An 18,391-nucleotide genomic window follows, 5' to 3' on the forward strand; every position below is an offset into this window, starting at 1 on the left:
GTGGAGAGCTTATCACCCTGTCGCAATCCGTGGTTAACTTCAAATGCCTTTGATAAAGTGCCCTCAACCTTTTCTTTACACACTGTTCTTCTCAAAGTCATCTGAACCAGTTTTACTAGTTTGTTGGGTATTCGTGCGTCTTGCATTGCCCTCCAGAGTTGATCCCTTTTGATGCTATCACAAACTTGTTTGAAATCAAAGAACGGCTGGTGGGCGTCGATGTTATAACATTTTTCAACAATCTGTCTGATGGTAAAAAGCTGATCTGTAGCGGATCTGTTAGTTCTGAAACATAACTGGTAGTCTCCTAGATACTCTTTTACATATGTACTAAGTCGCCCCGCCATGATTTTTCCTAATACTTTATGTACTATACACAACAATGCAATTCCTCCATAATTCACACAGTCAGCTTTGTCATGTTTCTTATGTTTAGGGCAGAGTACAGCTGTATTCTACTAATCCGGCATATTTTCTTTCCGCCATATTTCCATTGTAATCTCATACAAAACCCTTATTAGTTTTTCTCCACCGTATTTTATCATTTCTGCTGTAATATTGTCTTCTCCCGGAGCGTTATCGTTTATTAAGAGTCTTGTTACTAGCTTTGACTTCTTCCAGCGTAGAGTCATCGACAGTTTCCTGGTACTCTTCTCTGTTTATTTCCTGCTCCACCTCTTCTGCTATAGCATCATCTACTTCACCGTCATTTTCCGATTCTCTGTTCAATAGTTCTCTAAAATACTCCACCCATCTTTCTGAAATCTGATCTTTTCCTGTAATCATATTTCCCTCCTTATCTCTACAGAAAACTGCTCTTTATACCTTTCACCCGCGTATAGAATTTCCTTGTTTCCTGAGCAGTCTTTGTCTCTTCCAATTAATCAATCTACCATTTTTCAAACTCTGTTTTTCCTCCTACGTTCCTGATCTGCTCCCTTTCCCTTCTCCTGGTACTCGTCTATAATAATTTTTGTTCTCCTTTGCAGCATTCTTTTTCTTGTCTCATTTTTTTTCTTCTGTCTTCCTACTACAACCTTCATCACACCAGACCTGGGTTCTCAATTGCTGCTTTCTACCCAGTACAGTTTCAGCTGTATCTTGTATTATACCTCTGACTGTTTCCGATCTTTCTTCAATACTTCTCCTGTCCTATCTTCGGCTTTATTAAGTCTATTTGTCCAAATAGTTTTATACTGTTGTGTTTTCATCATTTCTTAACTTAGCATCATCAAACTTTGACACAATAGTTTTCTTGGTCTGCCTGTAATTGACTATGCTCTGTATATATTTGATTCTTACCAAATAGTGATCAGTATCTCCATCAGCGCCACGACAGCTGTCCACTTGTAATATATCTGAAGCATGGTGTCTATCTATGAGTACGTTATCACTCTGATTTTTTTGTAATCCCATCTGCGGAGCATCATGTAACTTTACATATATCCTTCGTTTGCATCCATGTGTTTTCAATAACCATGTCATTACCAATGGCAACATCAATGAGTCTGATAACCGTTGTCATTAGAAGTTTCATGCAGACTCTTCTTACCAGTTGCTTTCCTGTGTGCAATTTCTCTTCCTACTTGAGCACTGAAGTCCCTCATAACAACCTTAACATCATGCTTCGCCATCCTTGGTGTTTGCTGTTCCAGTTGCTCATAGAATATATCTTTTCCTATCGGCTCTACATCTTCTGTTGGAGCATACGAACATATGAACGATGTATTGAAGAAGCGGGTTTTCATTCGTAAGACACAGATTATTTCATCAACAGGCTTAAACTTCAATATGGCAGCCTTATGAGCATTATCAATCAGAAAACCTATGCCTCCATATCCTCTGCCTCCACAGCTGTAGAACAGTGTTTGTGTCCCAAATGCTAATATTCTACTTTCTTGCCATTCACCTCGTGTATTGCCGCCATCATAACATTATATTTCTAAATTTCCTTTTTCAGATTCTGTAGTTCTCCAGTTTTGTTCAGTGTTTCCACATTTCATGTCGCTAAATACCAATTCATATGCCGTTTCTGTTGCCAAGGCCGTTTACCCGTTACATCCGTCTGGTCTCCTTTGCCCTTTGCTTCCGTATCTAGCTCTCTTTCCGGGATAGTGTTGTTAGCCCCACGCCCAAACCCCTCCTTCATCCAGGCTTGAGACTGTCGCTGGGATTTCCATCGTATCTCCCAGTGGCGGAGTTGCACAAATCCAGTGCAACTCCTATATACAGACATTTAGTTTTATGTGAGCGACTTTCGATCGCACTGTATTTAAGACATTCACGCTGCTGGCGGTATTGACTCTTGCCTCATACACATGGTAAAGAAAGGGCGCGCCCAATTTCGTGGTTTATTCATCGCGGTAGCAGTTTCCTTAAATTGTTACTTCGTCCTAACAAAGGAGAATCAAGAACAAAGGAACAATAACTGAAGACGACAGAAAACATACAGGTGACGTTGATCATTTACAACTTAAAAAAAGTTTGCGTTATCTTAATGCCAAAGCGATAGTAGGAAATTGTCAAACCCGAGTTAGCTATCTTACACTCTTGAGTAGATTTATTGACATGCCATTTTATTTGCCGCTGTTCCACTGCTACAGAACAACTGTATGCATTCTGGTTGGACAAGATTGTCTTTGGCTTCGGCACGTATTAGCCAACATCTGAATGCACTAAACACTCATGTTGCCATATAGGAGTTCGCGGATTGATACCTTTAAAAGCAACGATTTTGGTAAGCAGCAAGAGTGGTGCACTCCCTTCATCCTAGAAGACAATCATCCGATATTCATCAGTATCAAAATTATCCGTTGTGCTGTATTGACGTACATCGATAAGTTACATCGTCACATGTCCGTTAAACTCTGACCAGATAACAAGCTCGCCGATACTCTTAAGAAGAAAGCTGAAAAATACGTACATTAGTGATAGCTGTTTTTAATGTGGTTTTTTTGAATAAGATAAAACGATCATTGATTCTATTGCTCCCGCCTGATCTGGCGTCCCATCCAACTGAGCCAGGCTAGACCCTTGAAAATCTCGATCAAAAAGGCACGTCAAACACCAGATATAAAGAAAATAGTGATGTTCTACAGCAGGGATGCTTCATTCGTGGAGTGTTCACGCAAGCGTATAGTCAGTCAAAACTCGAATAACACAGTATTCTACAGATGACCAAAACTGAACGGTCGCTATCTACGAGGATAAGTCAAAAATCATCTTCACAACATTTTCCTAATTTATTACAACAACAATGCAGAACTTACATTGAATTTTTCAACATAGTCAGCGTCTTATATGCACTAGATCCATCGCGGCAAAAACTTTCAAATAACCTCAGAAAAAAGGTATCGATTTAGCAGCAAGTCTCGTATGCTTTGGGTAACCCGATGCACACAAGATGCTCCGCCACCTCTTAAATGCATGATCTCAACAGCGTGAGCGGCGATATGTGAAACACGTTTTCTCATTCAAAAAAAGAACGCAGTTTCACAATTTCGCGTTCGTTTCGAACTGCGGGCTTCAGCTCGTTGGAAAGCATATCAGTCTAACGCTGTTTCATAGTAAAGTTCCAAAACATTGTCAACATTGATTCTCCTGCAAAAAGTTGTCCCTTGACTTTGATTTTGGCTGGAGATCCACGGTAGTTCTGTTCCCTGCGCTGGGGTTCGAAGTGACTGACCCATACCTCATCTTCAGTGATGATTGCTTTCAAAAACTTCTCACCTTCATTAGCATAGCGCTGAACCCTGTTGTTCATTGCAGCAAAAGAAGAGTGACACAGTCGTCTTCTCTTCGCAAGAGCGCAAAGCCAACTGATCAAGGAACATAGAGTAAAAACAACTGATGCGACAACGCTGACGCAAGAGAGGTGAAGAGAATGAAGCCACCTAGCGGCTGGCGAGCACACTACGTCGTACTACCAATTTAAAACACGACACAACGAAAGTGCAGATACTTATTGACTTAACACTCAGTTACAGTTTTCATTTATTTGTGAGACCCAGGGTAGCTACTACGAAAACCATAATATTCAAATGCTCGAATTATTTCCACACAGGGTTCTACTTAAACATTAATCACGAGGTAATAAATTTTCTGAAACCAATAATTCATTTCTTCTATAAATGAACAAGATATTCACACAAGTCGTTTTGTTGCGACTAGGTGGTCAATGGCAGTTATAATTATCTTTGGGCTTCATTTAGTGACTAGTTAGGTACAGCGTATGAGCCTCATCGGCTAATATTTCCTCCCTGACTTGACATGTGCTCAGTGCTGCCGTGAAACGTAAGTAAATTCGAGAATATGATTATATTTCTGTTCACATAACTTAATTTCGCATGATTAATATGTCATTTGATAAACATAATTTGTTGCGCGTTACTAACAACTTACTGAAACAGCGATGTTAAAATAGTAGTTCGTCGTTGACCGGAAGTAATGTCGCAATGATTAAATCGTTGGAATATTATTTAAGACAGCCACCTCCATAACGCATGTTTTGCTTTCTAAATTTACGTGTCTTGTTTTTCCTTAAATAAAAAATGCGTTCCAGGTAGCTCCTTCAATATTTTTATTAGAGTGAGCTAGTTATCAGCCTCTGACGATATTTATTATTGATATTCTGTTTCTGGTTTCTTTGTTCTACTCTATCATCCCGCTAGACCTGAAACGTCCTACATTTTGTACCCTTTGTACCCATTTTCCCCTCTGAGGGCCGGATCTGCCATTGATCGTAAGCTTCCCTTCTATCATTTAGGTAGAGGCCGTAATGATAAGAGAAGGCGATTTGAACTTACCAGCCATTTCGTCGAAGAAATATTGGTAGGTGTCAGTCATATTCTGCACCAGGCCAGTCGACATCTTGCAGAGCTGTCGTCCTACGACAAGAACAAACCATATTAGTGATTGTTGAAGACAAAAGATCTGAGGAAGGAAGTTTAAAAAAATCATATACATTTGTTCATGATATTCGTTTTTTAGCCGTGAGCTAAAGTAACATTATTCTACACGTATTACCCTTTCTACTTTAGAAAATTTCTTAACGGTTCAGGGACAGATATGCTATTGATCATCGGCTTTCCTTTGTCTCGCTTATGTAGAACCTGTTACTATAAGAGTAGGCTAACAATTACTGGCAACGACACACTAAGACAGTAATTATTCACAAGCTCCGTACGCCTGCCTATTGGTCAGGAAGAAGTCCTAATATATGTGTTCCTCCTCTATGTGTTTTATATTGTTTCACAAATTAGAGCTGTGGCTATCTGTCTCTGTGCTTATTGTTCGTAGATGTTGGTTAATTTCCACTTACTAGCTTAAATGGAATGATGGAATTTTTAAAAAGGGAAGTCACTCTGTTTACTTCGAAGTCCTACTCTCTTCTCAGCTACTTCTCACTACTTAGACCAATACTCATTTATAGCAGTCGTCTTCGAGACAGATAGGTAATGAAAAAAAAGAACAATTCCTCTAGAAGTTTTCGTAGCAGCATCTTTTGTTTTTCAGAGATTTCATTAATTACAGATAAATTATTCAGTATGAATCGTCCCACTATTGTGATATAAGTAGAATTTAGGAAGATCAGTTATTCCCATCATACAGATTTTTAACATTACACTGTTAGTCTTCAGTGAATACTGTGTATTGTAATATCTTTTTTTGGCGTGGAGTGAAGCATTTAAAGTACTGTGAATTATGAAATTGAGTTCTTTGGCGTTTACCTGAATACGTTAATTTAGCTCTGCAGTTACTAGCTAAGATTTAAATTTAACCTTTATTTCACCATCTCGGTTACGCATTTATTTTAATTATGACTAATTTCGATCAACTTTGATGACCATCAGTTCTTGCGAAACGAAACACGGCTGTCATCTCATCTTCGTGCAAAACTAAGCACCGGCTGTAAAGAAACATTTGTAGTCACTTTCTTGCTGGACATATGAGGTGTTTCTATTTCATGCTGTAGTGTCTGTTGTTTAGTTCAAAGTGATGAACCTATGCTCCATGTTTAATGACTGGTTTAAAAAACATTTCACTTTCATTAACGGTTGTTATAGTAAATACTGCCTAACAAAGTGGAAATATAATACAACGTTATGCTAATTTGTAAAACATCCACCCAGTAACACTTTAATAGGGTTTAGATTTATTGCTTTTGACGGAGTTGTGGTGAACGCTCAAAACAGTGTGCTGTGTTCAGCACAGTATGCTGTGAAGGAAAATAACGCGGGCAGATTCCTTAGGTCAGGAGTATTATACTTCGATTCGATTATGCCTCATCGCATTTCCCACTACTCACATCTGGAACTGCACAAGAACTTGTTTACTCTTTTTGTTGTTAGATTTCGGTCCAGGTTCATCACATAGACTTAGCCTGTTACGAGTGTTCAGACTGTTACAGTTTGCAAGCATTGCGCCCCTCACCAGAGACATTGATAAGATCAGCGATTATTCATCATAGGTGAGTGAGGGTACGTAAACCGTACACGGTCGGCTTGTATCGGAATGACTGAGGCTACGAAGTTACGGACCTCAGCAGAGTTGTTTGATGAAGTTTTATTACAAGATCTATGTAAGATTGGATAACTTCATTCACGGTATCGCCATTGAGAAATCTTTGCTCTCATCATATAATTGGATAAGATATATCATTTTTACATTCAAGGCAAATAATTCCACCTGAAGAATAATGTGTAATAATTTGCACCACCACCACAATGTATAGGCTGATCGTTATAGATCCTAGTGAAAAGTGAGCCCAAGTTTCCGAATCGCGTACTTTCGTCAAACGGAAAGTACTCTCTCCAGCTCAACGGGCGCTATACCAACCGAATGACAGATTGTGGCCGGCCGGAGTGGCCTTGCGGTTCTAGGCGCTGTAGTCTGGAACCGAGCGACCGCTACGGTCGCAGGTTCGAATCCCGCCTCGGGCATGGATGTGTGTGATGTCCTTAGGTTAGTTAGGTTTAATTAATTCTAAGTTCTAGGGGACTGATGACCACAGATGTGAAGTCCCATAGTGCTCAGAGCCATTTGACAGATTGTGCGAAGTCTTCAAGAGCAGGAGCAGTGCAGTGACGAAAATTTTTCACTCAGCTACTACGTTGTTGGTATGCAGATGGAATTGTCAGTTTAAAACTGCTATTGTACGCTTCTGGTGAACTATACTGTGCGATGGAATCCACAGTAAGATTATTTATTACCTCTAGTTCGTGACACCATCTTTCGTAGTTTAGTAACCTTCAAATAGTGAAAGTTAAATTTATAATTCCGTAGAAAAATTTGTTGATTTATAATTTATTTTCAAAGTGCTATGTTTTCTCGTTCTTTTTAAGGAGGTAATCTGATGTCTTGGTTGTAAGTTGAAACGGGTAATCGTACTATTTGTGTGACCTGAGTCTAAAATATGGTGCACAGACAATTGAAAAACAGTCACAATGTTTCCTTGAGGCGATTACGTGGTCTCTGTAAAACCCTTCGCTTTTCCAGGAAAATGTGGATTCACGACTAAAAGTCACATTACTGAGAAAATCGTTATTTTTCTGTTTGCCAGTATCAGTAACAGCTGTAGATAATACCGTTTTGGTCGTAATAGTTTCCCCAGTACTTCACACACTGTCGATGTCTGCGCTGGATGTTGTCAGCGCTCATTAGGAATCGACTTCTAAAATTCTGCTTAGTCGCTTTTGTCTTCTTTGCTGACGCGCGCTCTGTTTCAGTGGCCATCTCTGTGCTCAGACATCGCGTGGTGCATACGTGGTTAAACGTACAACACCTGGCGTCACGTTGGATTACAAGAGTTGTTTGATAAGTCCAGTCAAAAACCAAGGAAAAATGTTTGTTTCCTAGACAACCCACCTTACTTCTCGGCATAGTCTCAATTGAGGGATAAAGACTTGGTCGAGCGGCCCTCGAGCATTTTCATCTCATCGAAAAAAATAGGTTGCGGGATTGCAAAAAAATGTATGGTGTCCCTCAACTACGTACCCACAGACTCAGAGTTCGAATATTAAAAGTTTTGGCTGGTTTCTTTGTCTAGGGCTGGGATACGTAGTTGCCGCATTACAAGCCAAATACTGCTGAGTCTACAGTATACAATGTGAATATACATATAAATCGAATGGTCGAAGGTTCCTATCACTCGGCAATTGCGAATTTTGAATGTAACATAGAAATTTATAAATGAAAGATTGCAATTAAATAAAATCTGCAGGTACTATTTTTAAGGACTTTAAATGATGAGTACGATAGCAGAAGTACCTTTAAGATGCCGTTTATTACTGCGAAACACTTCTTGGTGTCGATGGTCCAGCAATTAAATAAAATATGAGTTGAATAACAGGGAAACAATAGATTCCTACTGCACATAATTAGTTATGAACAACAACATACCGCGCGAGATATTCACTTCTAAACGCATACTACGTCTTCACTGCAGAAGCCACAGAAATCTCACAAGTACACAAGTCGGCACTACGAAATATTTCTATCTCCCGTGACCACGTGCAACACTCTCCAAGTATTTCCTGCGACCGTCCGTCGCGCCTGCCCCTCATGCACTCCCCCGTGTCCTGTGCGACCAGATGCTTCTCCGCCACTTCCATACAGTCTCTCCATTGACTTCGGTAGTCGCCTACCGTAGTAACGAGCGCTGTGATTGGCTAGAGCGCCCACGCCATGTCTCCAAGCCAACGCACTCTCACAAACATATTGAAACACATACGAAATACTCGATTTACATTTAAATAACTTGAAATAAATGTTCCTACGGCTGGACCATAAACACGCTCTAACACACATTATTAAATACATAAACAGATTAAATAAACATATATCAAAGGAGCAGAAACAAAGTAATCCAGTAGCCTAATGTCTCTGTGATTTCTAAACCACAGTAAATATTTGACCAAGTTTTTCATGAATAGTATATATCGGATATAAACAGACATAGACGAATAAATATATTTATAAGCATGCTGCTACCGTTTTTTCGTGTAATTGTGGAGTACTTACGGCCTGACGCGATCAATAGTAATCGGCCACTTAGACCTCCAATAACTCGTGTACTATTAAAGTTACATGCCTGTAATTCATACCAATTTAGGTTTAGACTAATAGCTTTCTAAAGACACGTCGATCGACAAAATCGGATGAACCTCCTAGATTTTGGAAATTCGTTGCTGGGTGTTACTTGGATAATTAAAGTCAGTTTTTTTTTTTTTTTTTTTTTTTTTTTTTTGTCATCAGTCTACTGACTGGTTTGATGCGGCCCGCCACGAATTCCTTTCCTGTGCTAACCTCTTCATCTCAGAGTAGCACTTGCAACCTACGTCCTCAATTATTTGCTTGACGTATTCCAATCTCTGTCTTCCTCTACAGTTTTTGCCCTCTACAGCTCCCTCTAGTACCATGGAAGTCATTCCCTCATGTCTTAGCAGATGTCCTATCATCCTGTCCCTTCTCCTTATCAGTGTTTTCCACATATTCCTTTCCTCTCCGATTCTGCGTAGAACCACCTCATTCCTTATCTTATCAGTCCACCTAATTTTCAACATTCGTCAATAGCACCACATCTCAAATGCTTCGATTCTCTTCTGTTCCGGTTTTCCCACAGTCCGTTTCACTACCATACAATGCTGTACTCCAGACGTACATCCTCAGAAATTTCTTCCTCAAATTAAGGCCGGTATTTGATATTAGTAGACTTCTCTTGGCCAGAAATGCCTTTTTTGCCATAGCGAGTCTGCTTTTGATGTCCTCCTTGCTCCGTCCGTCATTGGTTATTTTACTGCCTAGGTAGCAGAATTCCTTAACTTCATTGACTTCGTGACCATCAATCCTGATGATAAGTTTCTCGCTGTTCTCATTTCTACTACTTCTCATTACCTTCGTCTTTCTCCGATTTACTCTCAAACCGTACTGTGTACTCATTAGCCCGTTCATTCCATTCAGCAGATCATTTAATTCTTCTTCACTTTCACTCAGGATAGCAATGTCATCAGCGAATCGTATCATTGATATCCTTTCACCTTGCATTTTAATTCCACTCCTCAACATTTCTTTTATTTCCATCATTGCTTCCTCGATGTACAGATTGAAGAGTAGGGTCGAAAGGCTACAGCCTTGTCTTACACCCTTCTTAATACGAGCACTTCGTTCTTGATCGTCCACTCTCATTATTCCCTCTTGGTTGTTGTACATATTGTATATGACCCGTCTCTCCCTATAGCTTACCCCCTACTTTTTTCAGAATCTCGAACAGCTTGCACCATTTTATATTGTCGAACGCTTTTTCCAGGTCGACAAATCCTATGAAAGTGTCCTGATTTTTCTTTAGCCTTGCTACCATTATTAGCCGTAACGTCAGAATTGCCTCTCTCGACCCTTTACTTTTCCTAAAGCCAAACTGATCGTCACCTAGCGCATTCTCAATTTTCTTTTCCATTCTTCTGTATATTATTCTTGTAAGCAGCTTCGATGCATGAGCTGTTAAGCTGATTGTGCGATAATTGTCGCACTTGTCGGCTCTTGCCGTCTTCGGAATTGTGTGGATGATGCTTTTCCGAAAGTCAGATGGTATGTCGCCAGACTCATATATTCTACACACCAACGTGAATAGTCGTTTTGTTGCCACTTCACCCAATGATTTTAGAAATTCTGATGGAATGTTATCTATCCCTTCTGCCTTATTTGACCGTAAGTCCTCCAAAGCTCTTTAAATTCCGATTCTAATACTGGATCCCCTATCTCTTCTAAATCGACTCCTGTTTCTTCTTCTATCACATCAGACAAATCTTCACCCTCATAGAGGCTTTCAATGTATTCTTTCCACCTATCTGCTCTCTCCTCTGCATTTAACAGTGGAATTCCCGTTGCACTCTTAATGTTACCACCGTTGCTTTTAATGTCACCAAAGGTTGTTTTGACTTTCCTGTATGCTGAGTCTGTCCTTCCGACAATCATATCTTTTTCGTTGTCTTCACATTTTTCCTGCAGCCATTTCTTCTTAGCTTCCCTGCACTTCCTATTTATTTCATTCCTCAGCGACTTGTACTTCTGTATTCCCGATTTTCCCGGAACATGTTTGTACTTCCTCCTTTCATCAATCAACTGAAGTATTTCTTCTATTACTCGTGGTTTCTTCGCAGCTACCTTCTTTGTACCTATGTTTTCCTTCCCAACAGATACTAAACTTTAAAATAGATATTGAAAATCTGATGACACCATCAGAAACGTCATGCAAATAATGGTACTGTACTTGTTTCTTTTTAAGGTATCATGATTCCTCTGGCTATTATTAATTTATACATGAACTGTGAAATGTCTGCCATTATGGTTTCACAAAGTCCGCCATCTTTGGCACTCCCAGCATACAAATCGCCTTCATCGACACAAAGCACATTCTTCGACACAGTCAACATGGAATTCCCAGCCACGCGGTCGGCCTGGACCACGCGCTGGGGCTACTCCTCTTGCTCCGGCTAATGTTCGGCACCACACGGTTGCTGACGAGCCCTGGCTTGCCGAGCGCCCCGTGCGTCCACGCCAGCTCCATACCTAGAATATTTTCAGGGCGCCATAACTCGCTCGTTACCTCACAAGGTTCTGTCAGACTCTGCAAAATACTCGTTGACTGCAAGTATCACTTCCTCATGTGATGAAAATTTCTTCCCAACCAACCAGTTTCAAATTAGGGAACAGGGAGAAGTCACTTGGGGCTACGTCTGGTGAATAGGGTGGATGAGGAACCTGTTCAAAGCCCAATTAATACAGTTTCGCCATTGTTATCGCTGATGTGTGGGATGGTGCATTATCATTGTGAAAGAACATTTTTTGCGTGCCAATCTTGGTCTTTTTTCAGCTAACATAAGTTTCAAACGATCCAACAGTGAAGTGTAATAGGGTCCAGTTAAGGTTCTGCCGTTTTCTAAGTAATCTATGAGGATTATTCCTTGGAAATCCCATAAAACAGTAGCTGTCACCTTACGAGCTGACAGAATAGCGTTTACCTTGTTTGGTGCCCTTCACAAGCCTTTGTCCATTGTTTTGACTGCCTTTTTGACTCTGGTGTGTTGTGGTGGATTCAGGTTCTATCAGCAGTCACAAATGGGCGCAAAAGGTCTTGCTGATTGCGATTGAACATCGGCAGACATTGTGCTGAAATGTTTTGCAGGAGACGCTTTTTGTCGACTGTCAGCAATCGAGGCACCCTTGCCAGTGGTTTCTTTTGTAGTAACCTCAGTTGGACGGCCGGAGCATGCTTCGTCTTCGGTGCTTGTCCGACCGTGTTAAAACTCATTAATTCAAAATAAATGGCCTTCTGTGATGGTGCAGATCCCGCGTGAACCTTCAGCCAGTTCTGTTTCGGTTTGTGCGGCAGTTCGACCCTTCCAATGAAAAGGTTTAATAGCAGTGCTAAACTTTTTCTCCGTTTTCAATCAGGCGGTTGTCAACAGTGAACTACACGCAGTACATTGTTGAAATTCTGTATACGATCCTTAGAATAATCAAGCTAAAACCGTGAAGGCGCAACAAAACTTTCCATTCTTTCACGGAAGTTCACCAGGCTTATCAAACCAGCCTTGTATTCGCTAATGGAATTTCGTCACTACTACCCATTTGTCGTCACTACTACCCATTTGAAGTTCAAAGATAAAAAAAGCTATACGCTACTTTTTATTTATCGTTTTTATTTTGTATGTTGGTATGGGTTTATTTATCGATTGTCATTTTTTACTTGTGGTTCACTGTTGCTATAATGTTGAGCTTACATATTGTCATTTGGAAATAGCAAGTGTAGCTGTGGACACCAGAAAATGGAGTGTGAAATGGAGAAATCGAACATTTCCGACATATTCTTCTGTCTGAGTTGAATAGGAGGGTAACAGCAGCGGAGGCTGCCAGAAAGATTTGCGCCGTGTATGGGGACAATATCATTGGACAGAGCACTGCAAGAAAATGGTTTTATCGTTTCAAGGAGGATCATTTTGACATCAGTAACTCTCCACCTTCAGGAAGACTTTCGGGAATTGAGGAAGATCGTTTAAACGCGCTAACCCACAATGATCCACGTCAGTGTACTCGAGAACTGGGAAATATGATGAACTGTCATGATTCCACCGCGGTGCGACATTTGTATGCAAATGGGGAAGATTGAAAGACCGGATGAATGGTTACTGCATGCTGCTTGCTCGTCATCAATTGTCTCGTGAACAGCACCGACCATTCCTATCCTGTATCGTTATTGGTGATGAGAAGTGGTGTGTTTATGCTAACATACGGAAAAGGAAGGATTGGTTGAGCCCAAACAAAGCAGCAGTTTTCCGTACAGAGACGTGCGCTCGTCCACAACAGAAAATGTTATGCATCTGGTGGAACAGCGGCAGTATGGTGTACTACGAATTGCTTCCCAGAGGTCCAGTAATCACTGCTGACATTTATCGTCAACAGTTGAGACGTGTTGCAGTTGCAATCGAAGAACAACAAAAAGAAAGACTGCATGAAGTGATGCTACTCAACGATGACGCTCGCCCGCAATCTGCTAGACTGACAAAAACGATTGGCAGGAGTAGGGTTTGGAAGGCATTCCGCACCCACACCATGCACCTGATCTTGCGCCGTCATATTTTCATCTCTTCCGCTCTCTGTGGAGCAAGCTTCCAGAAACTTCCTTCCCGGATGAAAATGCGCGTCGAACATTGCTTGCCGAGTTCTATTTGCCTCAAAATCACGTGATTTCTACTATCGCTGAATTGAAATGTTACCTCATAATTGTCAGGATGTTGTAAACAGTGAAGACTAAACGTTCATGTGTATATGTTGTATTTATTTAACTTACGGAAAAACGCTACGAACTCCTGCACCAACTGAGTAGTCACATACCCAGATATAGCGTCTGGGCAATTCTGCTGCTGTTGCTGTGGACGATTAACGGAAATTGCTCCACTTCATCAACAGAGTAGGCCATTTCGTTTTGGCTTCTCTCGCGACATGCTACGGTAGTTTTTTGCGGGTGTTTTAATGTGGGCCAGGACTGCAGACTAAAAATTAATCTACGTCTGCATCATACTCCGTAAGCCACCTAACGGTGTGTGACGGAGGATATTTCTGGTACCACTGACTGATTTCCCCCCTTCCCTACTCCTCCCGTGAATGACGCGTGGGAAGGATGATTGTCTGTAAACTTCTGTATTAGCTCTAATTTCTCCAATTTTCTCATCGTGGTCATTTCGCGTGATGCATGTGGGAGTAAGTAGAATGTTGTCCGAATCTTCCCGGAAAGTATACTGTCGAAATTTCAGTAGTAACCTCCGCATGATGGGTAACGCCCATGTTGTATTTTATTTTATTTTTCCCGAAGTGTTAAACTAAGACCGCCCCTCGTATGTGCGTAGTCGGTGGTATCGTGTGGCAGAGTTAGAAAACCGAATTTAGATTGGTAGTGCTGAAATTCCGCCATTGTTTGGTAATCATATATATACACCAAGCAAACAGCTGGTTTTAATTAAACAACTTCATAAAATTTTTAAAATGTTGAGTCATCTGAGTAAGCTTTGTATTTAGATCTCCTGTGATCAGCTAGATATTTTCAATGTAGGTGTGTGTTACTGACAGTGCTTCCAAGATTTTAAGTGTGTGTTGCAAGAACTTCTCCACTTAAAAGGCGGCACGAATATGTAAAAATCTAAATCACGAGTTATGGAAATGAAAATTGTTAGGGAAAAACTACATTGTAAAATGATTAGAAATTGTGTTTTCGTCAATAACAACATACCGAATGAGCTGCGATACAATCGCTGATCATAGGACGTAAGTTCGCTGCTGTTTCATAATCACAATATTTAGTAACTACTTAACGACTTTTGATCAAAGCGAGATGTATTGTGTTGATCAGTAGTCAGGGTTGGTCGATACGTCTGTGTGTGTGTGTGTGTGTGTGTGTGTGAGAGAGAGAGAGAGAGAGAGAGAGAGAGAGAGAGAGAGAGAGAGAGAAAACACCGAAGTTGTACCATTTCACTATTTTGAGACAGCCGCTTGTCGCCGCGGGCGCAACATCTTAGTGGTGAAGTTTTGGACGGCCGAGCGCAAATTTAGCAACGCACACCGGTTTTTGCGCCGGAACCACGATTTTCGAAGCGAACCAGACGGTTAGTGGTGATAACGACGTTTCTAAAGGGAAGTTGTGGTCAAACGAAGCAGCATTTATATTGTAACAAGCTGCAGTGTGTCATCGATAGATGTCATGGATTGTGCACTTACTCAGGGTCGAAATTGCAGCTTGTAGCGACATTTATGACTTTCACGAATAATCAGAGAACATTTTTTTAATAGGCATTATAGAAAATGAAGCTAAATTTGACAAAAAAGCTTATCACAATTTCGGCATCTATTTACTTTTCTGTTGTTACTGCAAACTAATTCACAAAGAAATAATCTGAAACTTACAGGGTAATTACAATGGTATTTTAAATTTTTAAGTTGTTTTCAGAAAGCATGTTCTTACTGACATCTCGCTTGTTTTCCTTGTATCTTCAGTTACCGAAATGCCCCTCATTTAGTATTTGTATCGAAGGAAGCCCTTTTGACATTTAAATATCACATCAATGTAAAGTTTTATGCGCAAAACAGCGAGACCTTACGGGGCGAAATTTTTGACGCTTCATTTACGTAGCTAGCAGCGCCAGCTCTTCGTGAAATACTTCAGTTTTCCATCAAATCACTAAGGTGTTCTTAACTACCCGGATTACGTTCAAGCCGTTAAACTTTTTGCATAACTAGGCCGCACGTTAGTCAATTTGTCTCCGATTTGTCCATTCCCACTTTTCATTTAGCTATGAAAAACCTATTTTGTGATTTATAGGGAGTGTTATTTTCTCTCCGCTCAAACTTCGACAAAAAATCTTTGCAGATAAGTGGCCAAAAACAGCGTAACAAATCATACACTAAGTTAAGGACAAACTACGAAAGTTTTTTGACCATGAAACTTCCTGGCAGATTAAAACTGTGTGCCCGACCGAGACTCGAACTCGGGACCTTTGCCTTTCGCGGGCAAGTGCTCTACCATCTGAGCTACCGAAGCACGACTCACGCCCGGTACTCACAGCTTTACTTCTGCCAGTATCTCATTCTGGAAACATCCCCCAGGCTGTGGCTAAGCCATGTCTCCGCTACATCCTTTCTTTCAGGAGTGCTGGTTCTGCAAGTTTCGCAGGAGAGCTTCTGTAAAGTTTGGAAGGTAGGAGACGAGATACTGGCAGAAGTAAAGCTGTGAGTACCGGGCGTGAGTCGTGCTTCGGTAGCTCAGATGGTAGAGCACTTGCCCGCGAAAGGCAAAAGTCCCGAGTTCGAGTCTCGGTCGGGCACACAGTTTTAATCTGCCAGGAAGTTTCATATCAGCGCACACTCCGCTGCAGAGTGAAAATCTCATTCCTTTTTGACCATGTTCGTAAATGCTCTATGGTCCACTCTTCGCCGCATGGCACACGTATAATTGATTTCAATTTTTCCCATACCCAACCCTTGCATCTGGGGAGTGACGGTAAGAACAGCTGCTGCAATGCAGTGTCGCGAGTTTTCGAGATTTTGTGGTAAAGGTGGGACGTAAACGCTGTGCTTGGCGTACAAGGAAAAATCTATGGCGTCAAGTCCGGCGCCTTATTCACATAATCTCGTATACCATTGTGGCAATGTGGGCGGGCCTCATCTTGACGACTTCACAACATCAAGTCCCTCAGGCGGTGCACTGTCGTTTCTGACACATCCCGAACTTTTTGCATCGCACAACCCACCATCCTGGAATTTCTTGTTCCACTTCACTAGGCTGTTGTAGACTGGCAGTGTCCTGTTGAAACGGAACGTTCTTTGCGCACTCACTACCTAATGGCAGCTGGCAAATTTTAGTCACAAAATGTTTTCTTTGTCTTATTCACCACGATTTTCAGCAACTACTGTTGGTTGCGTCCTTGACAATGTTTTTCTTCTCTAATTTCACAGCACCGCCTAAAAAAAAGCACTTTTGTTTCACATCCTGTATGATATGTTATGTTCAGTCATTTACGTAAAGCGATTTCTTAAAATGTTTAATAGGCTTTACAATTACCCTGCATAAACTTCTGATGTTCGCGTCTGGTGGCAGTTCTTTGAAAGAAAGTGCCAGATTTCGTTATCGCGTAGGCATGGTTTAGAATAAATAAATCCTCCTCCTCCTCATCCTCATCCTCATTTATCCTTTGAATTGGTAGTTTGTTATTCAGGATGCTTTTTGGTATTCTTTTCACGGCAAGGGTAATCCAGGTGATTACATAATGTGTAGAACCTTCGCTGCAGCGGTATATCTTTTCGGCGAATTTCATGTAATTCTGTAGTTACCCTTCTTGCCGCGAACTTCGTAGTAACCGTTCGGAGCATATGTCAGTAACATAGCTGCCGATTTCGTCGCATCTTGTCCAGATTGATGCTGTTCCGTATTGCCCGCAAATTTCGTAGTTGGTAAACGTGATTGCAGCCTCACGCCCACCGTCTAGAATAGCATTTTTAGTGCCTGTGTCAAAAGTTCGTCGTCCTATCCCATTTGTCATCTGCATAGTACGAAGTAGCTTAGACAAGTGAACAAGGAACATGTTTTCGCCGAGTGATGCCTAGAGTTAAGATGTATGTATTTGATCTGGGCTGAAAACATCAATAAAAATACTGCTTCGTCGGCTTCTGCCTCAGTGGAGCCGTTGTAGTGTTGAGCGATAGTTTGTTCAGCCGTAGATGTATCCAATTATAATGATGAGCTGGTTCATGTCGTGTCGTGTTCGTATCACCTGAACTGTCACAAGACGCCTCTTTGATCGACGGTTTCCATAAATTTCAGTGTGTTGCGTCTCTAAAATTAAGATTTTTGGAGACTGTGGGAGAAGTGCTTGCTGTTGGAAGCTTTGCGTCGGTCAGTCAATCATATCCGAGCTGTTCAACTTGGTAAGGTACTCCCACCAAGGGCACATATCGTTCTGTGAGGAAACGTTGTTAAACAGCACATACCCTCTAAACACTGAGAATTGCGTTCCATGTTTCTAATGAAATCACCCTAGTTGATAGACAATAGCCTTACCTTAACCTAGTTTCCCTTGTCTGTCGCTGAACTTAATGCGCTGTGTCATCATAGGATCGTAATCGCGCATTTCCTCTCGCTGTTTACATGTTTAGTCAGGAGAATATGTAGTTAACGGTTGTAGCAATAAGTGGAAGAAATGACAGAGGTAGTAATATAGTACCTATCTCTAGTTACAAAACTAATTATTATGGCGTTGAAAATTTCCTCGAATATGACGAGATGGGTTCTACGTGGCATTGATCTACGCTGCGTCTACGGGTACGACCAGAGACTTCAGTTTTCTTA

General features: G+C 41.1%; 2 protein-coding genes across 4 annotated transcripts in view; one reads left to right on the forward strand and one right to left on the reverse strand.

Moving 5' to 3' along the window:
- The window catches only part of LOC126263658 (oxysterol-binding protein-related protein 9), a 518,089-nt gene that overhangs the window by 126,022 nt on the left and 373,676 nt on the right, over positions 1–18,391 (forward strand). The window lies entirely within an intron of this gene.
- Positions 1–18,391, reverse strand: part of LOC126263659 (elongation of very long chain fatty acids protein AAEL008004-like) — a 121,056-nt gene that overhangs the window by 94,003 nt on the left and 8,662 nt on the right. The window contains exon 2 of the mRNA XM_049960768.1: positions 4,806–4,886. Within this exon, the coding sequence (XP_049816725.1) occupies positions 4,806–4,869 (64 nt within the window). The 5' untranslated portion in view covers positions 4,870–4,886. The remainder of the gene's footprint in view (positions 1–4,805; positions 4,887–18,391) is intronic.

Source organism: Schistocerca nitens, chromosome 6, assembly GCF_023898315.1.
Source record: "Schistocerca nitens isolate TAMUIC-IGC-003100 chromosome 6, iqSchNite1.1, whole genome shotgun sequence".
NCBI lineage: Eukaryota > Metazoa > Arthropoda > Insecta > Orthoptera > Acrididae > Schistocerca > Schistocerca nitens.